Raw genomic sequence first — 10,933 nt, forward strand, 5'->3', positions numbered from 1 at the left:
TTTTTTCTTAAATTTAGAAATTTGTATTCCAAAGTAGTATAATAAATAATAAATTTTTTGTAATAATATATTTTTTATAATAATATAATTTAAATAATAATAATATAAATTTAATAACAATAACAATAATAATAATCATCATCATCATTATAATTTAATAATAATAAACATAATAAATAATAAATCTTTTTGATTCATTGTATATTTATTTAACACACAGTGCATAATACTCGAAACTTTACTAATGTAAATATTTTTGTGACTGACTGTGTATGTATGACTGTATATACATATATATATATATATATAAGCTTTAAAACGTTTCGTAGCTTTGTTAAAGTCTCTTCGACGTTTAATCTCGTTAGGCTAATATGAATAAACTCCAAAATAAAATTTCTCTCTCTCTCTCTCTCTATCTCTCTCTATCTCTATCTCTCTCTTTCTCTGTTCTTATTGTTAGATAGAATGAGAGAGAGAGAGAGAGAGAGAGAGAGAGAGAGAGAGAGAGAGAGAGAGAAAGAAAAATTAAAAAAAAAAAAAGAATTTTCAAAGGCCGTCATATTTTTTTATCGAACGATAGCAAACGTAATTTGTCTAGTCGTCGATGTAAAAAAAAAAAATGAAGGAGAAATGAAACAAACAAAGAACCGATCGTTTGAATTTCTATCGTTTCTTTTTCTATTTGTTATATTAAATTAATCAATTAATTAGGTAACATCGTATAGATATATAATTGTATAATTTGCGAAATAATTGTGCGATCGATTATTAACCATTTACCTCGATGAAAAAAGTTTTATCGACGTGGCTGGTCTCTTCGATTAAAAATTGAAAAATTCGATTAATTTTTATCGATAGTTATTGTATTCGATAAAAAAGTAAATAAAATAAAAAACATAAAAAGAAGAACGTCAAAGATCGAACAGCTAGTCAAGTCGATACTTTTTCTTTAATATGATAAAAAGGAAAGAAAAAGAAATAATAATATTATTATTATTAATAATAATAATAATAATAATAATAATAATAATAATAATAATAGTAGTAATAATAATAATAAAAAAAAAACATCGAAGAACGATATTAAAAATTTAATCGATAATCGATAATCGATAAACAATAATCGATCGATTAATCGACCGAAATATTAAACTCGCATCCCTCCGTAAATTATTATCTCATTCGAAATCATTCCCTGTAATAACTTATTAAATTTTCAATGATCGTCCCGAAAGCATTAAACCGGCATGTTCTTCTTCTTCTTCTTCTTCTTCTTCTTCTTCTTTTTCTTCTTCTTTTCCCTTTGCCCTTCTGGCCCCCCGCCCTACCATTCCGTCGTTTAATTAACACTCGTTATTTTTCTCCATGAAAATATATGTCTGTCAATATCCGATTGTGAACATACTTGTACGTATCGATGATTATGAAATTGATCCAAGACAAATTATTATAATTATTATTGTTATCATTAATTTATTGTAATTTCAATTATTACATTTATTATAATTGCAAGACATTATTCCTTTCATTTTCGACATTACGCTTTGGATTATTTGAAAAAAAACAAAAAAACAAAAAAAAAAACAAAAAAAAATTGAAGAAATTTTTTTCTATACCAGCCTTATTAATATATAATATGCAGTTTTATAATTGCAAGACACATTTTATAATTACAAGAAATATTAATATATAATTGCAATTGTTATAATTGCAAGACATTATTTCTTTCGTTTTCGACATTACGCTTTGGATTATTTGAAAAAAAAAAAAAAAAGAAATTTTTTTCTATACAAATCTTATTAATAGACGAAGAAAAAATTAAGCATATTTATATTCTTGAAAACTATGTTCTCTCTCTCTTTCTCTTTCTCTCTCTCTCTCTCTCTCTTTGTAAATGTCATTTTTCACGCGATAATCGCGAGATTTAATTTTGTTCAAAAAGCGATTTATGATTAATAAAAGCAAAGTACGAATGATAAAAGCGAAGTAATTAGAAGAAAAATATTTAGACACTTATGCTTGCCTTTTAATATGTCAAACGATTTGCTATTAGATCAATTTCGTAATCGCCGACTCATTTGATATGTCGTCCCTTATCTGTTCTTCTTCGTACATCTTTGTTCTTTTACGTGTATGTGTGCGTAGGTGTGTGTGGGTGTGTGCTTTTTTTTTTTATTCTTACGAAACGACGACGTCGAAGGTCCAAAATCTCGAGAGCCTTAACCTTCTGTGTTACATTATCGATGTTTGCTTCATTACTCACACCTTTTCTATCTCTGTTTCTCTCTATCCATCTCTCTCTCTCTCTCTCTCTCTCTCTCTCTCTCTCTCTCTCTTTCTCTCTTTCTCCCTTTATCTGCAGACATTTTCTATTGTTTTTTATCATACTTCTTTCTTTTTTCTTCTTCTTTTTTTTTTCTCCTTCTTTACTAACCCATCTCACATTTTGTGATCCTATTTTTATTATTATCATTAATGCATTTCTAATTTTTTTTTTTATTCGAGCTATTTCCTCGCATGATCCTCTTTTTATTAATATCGTTTGAAGTACGTCTATCAAATCTTATTATTTTCTTTCTTTTTTTTTTTCTTTTTGTTTTTATTAACGAGAGATTAACACAAATTAATAAAGCAAAAGGAAGATAAAGTTATCACGGAAGGTTAAGTGAGATATCATTATATTTTCTGTGCTCTCGAAATACTTCAGAGACGTACGAGCCAGATCAATGTTGGTGGTGGTGGTGGTGTACAATCGGTACTATTGGAGCAGAGATCATCCTTCTCGATGTATCAACACTTGAGGAGCAGCTTGAAACGCACCGGCTCGAATCACGTTGCGATTATGAGGACCATGCAAAGGGCACTGAACGTACGACGTCGAGAACCCTGATGATTATGATGATAATTATTAATCATTGTAATCATTATCATTTAATTGTAATTATGATCTGATCGAGAACGTGACGAGGATTCTTCCCTAATCCGATCTAATTCGGACAATTTTTGAGAAAAAAAAATATATATGTATGTGTGTGTGTGTGTGTATACGTATATATATATATATATATATAAATAAATATATATAATATATATATATTATATACATCTAATAGATAGTTGCAAAAATAATGAAGAATAAAAATATAACAAAAAAAAAGTATTTTAAATGAAATCGACCAATTAATGAAAAATTAAACAATCATTTAAAATGTATCTGTCATTTCTTTTGCAATTATATATATATATATATATATATATATATATATATATATATATTATATCGTTGCAAAAGTAATGACAAATAAAAATATTAGTAAAAAAATATATATATATATAAATTAAACCAGATTGTAGAATTATATAAAAATTAATATATAATGTAATAATTACTTTTGCAACTACCTAGTATGTGTATATACACGCATACACACACAAACACACACACACACACACAATACACACCTTAATTAAACGAATGAGATCGGTTTTGATCGAGTCTTCTTCTATTAATTTTATCTTTCTTTCTTTTTTTTTTTTTTCTTCTTCTTTGTAATATTTTGTCAGAATTTTCATAAAAGAAGAAGAATCATGCCGGTTTAATAGCTTCGACGAAGACGATGACGATGACGTCGATTTTAGGCCCAAAATATTTAATCCTAATAATAATCCTTTTGAAATTCGAATTTTCTTAATCCGGATATATCTACTTAAATCTTTTGGATCTTTTGGACGAGAATTTTCATTTCTTTTTTTTTAATGCGAATACATCGCATAAGAATCTCTTTTATCTAATTCTTCCTTTCTCGACGTGTTGGCAAGCTTGATTGATAATTAAAAAGAAAAACAAACAAACAAACAAATAAATAAATAAATAAATAAATTTGACGAGACAAGCGTGTTCGTCGAAATCGACGAAATTTGTTGTAAAACTTTTCAGCGACGTTCAAGCATTTTTATTTTGTTTTTACTTTCTCTTTTTCGTTGATTGCTTTTTTTTTCCTTTTTTTTTTTTTTTTTCTTCTTACTAATTTATTTCTATTAATGTTTTTATCGTATACCCGTTCGTCCCATTTTGTCTCTCGTTTTTATTATTATTATTTTTTTTTCTTTGTTCTTTTTTCTTCTCTTTTTCCTTTCTTTTTTGTTTGAGTACTCCTTAATTAATTAATCGTTAATATAGCATTTTATTATAAATATATATATATATATAAATATATTACGTATACGTATACGATATAGAAATACGTAAAGATCCAATGGGAATTTTATGTTCGCGGAAAAGAATAACAATATATATGTATAAATAAGACTTAATATGTATATCATATTTACCATTACACGTTGAACGCGTGTACCACATGTAAATACATAAAAATCGTTCGTTTATTATAATTAAACAAGCGTATGTGTTTCTCCCGTGAAGTTGACGAGTGAAGTAAAAAAAAAAAAAAAAAAAAGGAGAGAAGAAAAAGATGAGAAGAATAGAAAGAAAAAAAAAAAAAAAAAAAGAAAACAATTATCATCACGAACATTCGTTTCCTTGCGAGTTAACGAGTAAAAAAAGTTACTGTGCGAATTTTAAACGAGAAGGATTTATGTAATTACTCGGAGATATTATTCGTTCTTTTTCTTTGTGGCTTAAGAATAAGAGGAATAAACAAAATGGAAAGTAAAACCAAAAAAAAAAAAAAGAAAAAGAAAAAAGAAAAGAAAAGATAAAGGAAACGCTTAATAATAATTTAGAAGAAAAAACGAAAGAAAGAAAGAAAGAAAAACAATTGTTTCGCTTTGAAAGAGACGAAGATAGAAAGAGAGAGAGAGAGAGAGAGAGAGAGAGAGAGAAATGGATCCAAATAAAAATTCGATCGTACAGATAGGGCCAAAAGTTCTTAGATGATCGATTACAAAAAAAAAAGAAGAAAAAAAAAAGAATATTCCTTCTCGAGACATTTCGTTCTCTTTATTTTATAATGCAAGCTTAGAAAATGTCGAGCCACATTTCTGTAGCTTTTCGTACGATTCCTACACGTAATTCCAAGAACAATTTCGTTTCTTCGATCTTCGTCTCTTCGATCCGCCATTTTTAAAAATTAATTAATCAATTGATCGATCGATTCATTGATTGATCGATCGATTAATGCGCTCTCTAAGCGATTGTATTTTTGATTGCGCTGTCGTACCGAGTATATATATATATATATATATATATATATATATATATATATATATATAGAAAAAAGAAAAGAAAAGAAAAATAATAAGAAGAGAAACGAGAAAAACAGAGAGAACGATTGTAAAATCAACCGATTTGAATACTCGACAATGTGTGAATGTGAATATTATAATTATTATTATTATTATTATTATTATTATTATTATTATTATTATTATTGATATTATTAATCATTATCGTCATCGCCATTATCATTACCATTATCATCATTTAAATAAAGCAATGATTATTCTTAAGATTAATGTTCCTAATCATTGTCTATCTCGTTCGTCGTTCTCGTACGAATTTCGTCTAGCATTTAAGAACGATCTCACTAACAATATTTATCTACTCCTCTCCTCCCCTCTCCATTCCTCTCCAATCCACTCTTTTTTGCTCCGCATCCTCCCACTGTCTCTATTTTTTCCCTTTTTTGTTTTCTCTCTTTTGCTTGTACTCACACGTCTCGATCTTAATCCTCCTTTTATTTTTTTTTTTCCAACTTATGCCAACGTGCTCCAAGGAACCGTGAATCACGCTTTCGTGAATCACGCTTTCGTGAACTACGACTCGTTCGAAGATCACCTATCACCACCAATACATCGACACGATTTCATTCTCGATCTCGATCTCAAATTCAAACACGTTTGATTTTCGTAAAATCGATATTCTATTCAAATAGATCATAATTGAAATTACTATGTATTATTCTTTTTGTTTTTTTATATATATATATATATAATTTAAGAAAAAAAAAAACAAAAAGGAGGATAATAAAAATTCAACAGGCGTAAGCACACATAAGTTTTCTCAAGCTTTTCCTTAAATACGTAAGCGTAGAAAAAGAAATCTGAAATAAGCACGAAAGCATGATTCACTCTAATGGTTCACGCGGCATTTACCCTCGGCACACTTTTTTTTATTTTTTTCTTCTTTGTTTTGAATCGTTTTTAATTATTCTCATCCATTCTTTCGTTTTATTTTTGCACCCTTTTCAGACCCACCTGTAGAAGAGCGATCCAGAGATAGTTTGTATGAGAGAGAGAAAGAGAGAATGAATGAGTGAAAGAGAGAGAGAGAGAGAGAGGAAGAAAGAAAGAAAGAAAGAAAGGAAGAAAGAATTGCAGAAAAAAAAACATGAAAAAAAAAGATAATAATACATCCGAAGAAATCGAGAGCTGCAATGTGAAAAATATTGATATTAATGTAAGTTAAAATTTTCTAGATGTTAATTGAAATCGTCTTTTATGGGATTATAGGATCAGTTTACGAATGAAGGGTTTTTTTTTTTTTTTTTTTTATTATTATTATTCGTAATCTCTCCTTTTCTCTCTCGCATTTAAATGTGCGAATAAATGGGACAGATATGAGACTATTTTGAAATGAAGTGATGAAGAAAAAAAAGGTAGGGAGAAGGGATCGATCGTATTATTTATTAAAATTATTTTTTTGTTTTCTTCTTTTTTGTTTTTGTTTTTTTTTTTTTTTGTTTTTTTATTATTCGGAACACTTAAAGTGTTGCGTGTTAACAGAGTTCAGAGACTATATGAGAAGAATTATTAATAGATCGACAGAATAATATCAAATTGAATATTTTTCGTTCTAATTAATTTTATTAAAATAATTTATTAGAAATGATTTGTAAAGATCGGCGGAATTGAATGGAATAGGAAAAAAACAAGGGAAAGAAATTTGTTCCTGAATTTTATGATAGAAATTTATTTTTAATATATCGAATGCGTATAAATATTTGTTAATTAATTATATTTCTCGTTATTCTGTCTTTCAATCGTTGTCTCTCTAATAAACGCATTTCTCTTGTATTAAACTACTCGCGATATATATATTCATATATATATTATATATATTAAATAATACAAGATGGGACAAAAGTCCCTAGGTATATCAAAAAAAGCCTTTCCTAAGTGATTTGTAAAAATCAATTACTCTTTTTTCGAGACCTTTTCGGATTAACTTTACATCTATTTTCTTCTTCTTTTTTCCTTTTCGTCTTTTACAAATTAAAAATATTATAGACCTAGCTTGTAATTTTCAACAAATCTAAACGACAAGAAGCCAGAAAAATCTCTCGAAAAATATTCATTTATTGATTTTGCAAAATCACGTAGGAACTTTTGGCGCACCTAGAAACTTTTCGACCAATTCTTGTATCGTAGATTCCAAAAAAAAAAAAAAGATAAATAAATAAATAAAAGCAAAATCGCGCCAGTATTAAAATCATGGTTGTGCGTTCGCATTTGTTCTTTATATATACGTAAAAAAATTTATGTTTTGTTTGTTCGTTTTCGTTTTTTTTTTTTTTTTTTAAGTGATAGGGGAGGGTGGGGAGGGAAGGGTTTCGTTAACGATCGAGTATATACATATATATCTTCGTATAAGGGATCAAGAGTAAACAAAGGAAAAATAAAAATTTACTAATTCGAGATAGGAAATACGATATTAAAATCGATCGTAAATCTCTGGATACGGGGGGATGGGGGGTGGATAAGGAAGAGAAAGCGGAACGAACGAGATCGATTATGTTCGTTCTCAGGATGATCATTTGATTCGTCTCGATTGTGAGTACGTTTAACGATAAAAAAAAAAAAGTAATAAAATAAAATAAAATGGGAAAAAAAAAACATAAAAATGAAAATAAAAATAAAAATACAGATAAAGATAAAAAAAAAAGAAAAAATGAAAAGAAAGGAAGGAAAAGTAGGTTGTGATCTTGTTTGAAATGATCGACATGGTCATTGACCTTGACCGAGCATAAAAATAGAAAGAAGAAAAAAAAATAATAATGATAACAATAACAATAATAATAATAATAATAATAATAATAATAATAATATTATTAAAAAATTCTTGGAAGGTCAATGACCGATTATTTTGCTCGGATCGATGAATCTCTTGTTAAATAATTCTACGTATTATACTATTCGCATAGCAAATATCGTTAGAATGTGTTATCCGAAAAATGATTCAGTACATTTGTCAAGATGAAAATAAAAGATAAAAGATAAAAGATAGAAACAAATAGGTGAGAAAGAGAGAGAGAGAGAGAAAGAGAGAAAGAGAAATATGTAAGAGATGTGTATTGACATTTGTACGACAACAATAACAGCAAGATAAAAAGAAAAAGAAAACAAAATGGCGTGGACTCTGAATACGCTTGATTTCAAGCGTTGCTCGAGAAGTTCGTCGCTTATTACCGTGTACATATCATATGGAAAAAAGAGATAAGATATTAATTACATGTATGAAAGAGATATGTATATGTGTGTATATATATATGTATATATTTATATATATACATACATACATACATACATACATACATACATATATATATATATTTATATTTATATATACACAATATAATATACCAGTAAAAAGACTAACTAGAAAAAAATTTGTCTACAAGATTTTTTTCTCGTCCCTATTGCCTTTTTCTTATCTTTTTCTTTTCACGTTAATCTTAGCTTTCTTCTTTTCTTCGTTAGATAGTATGTACCATTGTAAATATATATATATATATATATATATATATATATATATATATATATATGTATGTATATATGAGTATGTATGTGCGCGTATGCATGTGATTCTGTGTGTTTTCGTGTGTGTATTTGATATACAGTATACATATATACCAAGCACACAACGATGTACGATAACGAAGAATAAATTATTTATTGCGTCCTATTTATTTCAACGCCGAAGACGTGTAGTCTCATCGTTCATTTTTGTTTATTTATTTATCTCCTTTTTTTTTTCTCCTTTTCCTTTACTTGGAATAATTCAAAAAATTCTTTATTATTTGTCCCTACCCCCACCACCATTATCATCATCACAATGTACATACATATGTATACGTATTTGTGTTGTATAAATGAAGATACAAATTTTTCTTCGTTAATGAACGACGTCTCGTAAGGTAAGTTGGAAAATAAATATCTTCGTTGTTTATTAATATTGTTATTAATTATATGTATACATGTATATATATTTTTTCTGTTTATTTTTTTATTTTTTTTTAATTTTTATCGCCATGATCATATCGTCGTTGTCGTAATCTTGATCATTACGATGCTTATCCTGACTCGTTACGCGAGCCCACACTCGAGGAACTTTAATAACAAAATTAACGACGTACGAAGCTAACGAACGAAGGTGACTCAACTTGCTTACGAAGGTTCGATCAAGCGTAAAATTAGGCCGGGGAAGGACTATCCGGCATTAACTATTTTTTTACGAGGAAGGTAGGTAACAGTAGCTACAAATTTTAATTAATTAACTAATTAATTAATCGATCGATGAATTAATTAGTTGGTCAGTCAATAAATTAATTGGTTAATCAATTAAGTTAAGTTAAAACGATCTTTATTGATATCGATCGATTCGTGAGACTTACAGGGTCTATAGAAACGCACGAATACAGGGTGCTTCAAAAATCCCTAAGTCATTTTACAAATCAAATTGATTATTCTTGTTACAGTTAGAAAGAAAGTTTTAGTAAAACTATAAGCTATAACAAAAATTTATTAATTAATTAGTAATCGATATCTCAAATCGCGTAAAAAAATTTTCGATCCACGTTAGCGAGCATGAATCGGTCTCGCATATCGTTCTGTTATGTCATTTTGAAGCGTTAAATAAATTATAGGATAAATTTTCTCGTTTACTTTCTATCTTTCTTTCTTCTTCTTCTTCTTTCCTTTTCGTTTCCTTTCCTTTTTTATTTCTTTTTAATATCAACGTAAAATTTCTTTTCGGTGCTGAAAAATCAAGTTCGGTAATACGCGAAATAACGATAAACATACAAAGTAAAACTCTCTTACGACGTGTAATATCCATTACGAACGTAAATGCATACATATGTATACATACTTATATGAGTCAAGGCTATGGAGGGACCCTTACCTACTTTTCCCATATACGGTAGTGAACCGGACCGATGACTGTGCGTGGCAAGATGTAACGTCGTCGATCTTACGCAAAACGTATCGCGGACGATAAGCGAGCGAGCGAGTTGGAGAAATCGGGGAAAAAAAGAAAGAGAGAAAGAGAGAAAAAAAAATAACGTAAGAAAAAATTTCTCTTATTAAACGAAATTACGCGGAAAAGTTGGGTATGCGATATCGAAGATATATCTTATCGATATGTCCCTCTCTTTTTCTATTTGCAAGAATTCCCTTTTATAGAAACGTTTAAGTAAATGAACGAGGAAAAAAATAAATAAATTAAAAGAGAGAGAGAGATAGAGAGAGAGATCTATCGTCGATAGGAGATCGTATCGTTTTCGATTAATCTAGAAATTATCTATAAGAGAAATCACGTTCTACGAGTATACGAGTATGTAGCTTATACGTATGTATGCGTAAGTGTATGTACGGTAAAAAGACTTTGAAAATGTACGAGTCATTGCCGATTTACCGTGACATCGGATAATGACGATGACGACGATAATGATGACGATGACGACGACGACGACGATGACGACGAACACAACGACGATGACGATCGCTCAAGGAGATCGAGTTGACCCCAATGCCAAAATTATCATCCTGAGAAGCGTAGCGGTGTTCTCTCGTCTAAATCCGATCTCTCTCTATTATTTTTCTCTTGCTTTTTATATTTCTTCATTTTTTTTTTCTTTCTTTCTTTCTTTCTTTCCTCTTTTTTTCTTTCTTTCTTTCTTTCTTTTTTTTTTTT

General features: G+C 28.6%; 1 protein-coding gene across 8 annotated transcripts in view; it reads left to right on the top strand.

The window, feature by feature from the left end:
* Positions 1 to 8,959, top strand: part of LOC122627731 (phosphatidylinositol 4-phosphate 5-kinase type-1 alpha) — a 47,431-nt gene extending 38,472 nt beyond the window's left edge. For 3 of the 8 annotated variants that reach the window (XM_043809122.1, XM_043809125.1, XM_043809130.1), the window contains one exon: positions 2,708 to 3,024. In XM_043809122.1, coding sequence (XP_043665057.1) covers positions 2,708 to 2,890 — 183 coding nt within the window. In that variant the 3' untranslated portion in view covers positions 2,891 to 3,024. Of the gene's footprint in view, positions 1 to 2,707; positions 3,026 to 6,210 lie in introns of those variants that run through there. The other 5 variants (XM_043809121.1, XM_043809124.1, XM_043809131.1 and 2 more) reach the window with 3 other exon arrangements.
* The last annotated feature ends 1,974 nt before the right edge of the window (positions 8,960 to 10,933 follow it).

This window comes from Vespula pensylvanica, chromosome 3, assembly GCF_014466175.1.
Source record: "Vespula pensylvanica isolate Volc-1 chromosome 3, ASM1446617v1, whole genome shotgun sequence".
NCBI classification, from domain to species: Eukaryota; Metazoa; Arthropoda; class Insecta; order Hymenoptera; family Vespidae; genus Vespula; species Vespula pensylvanica.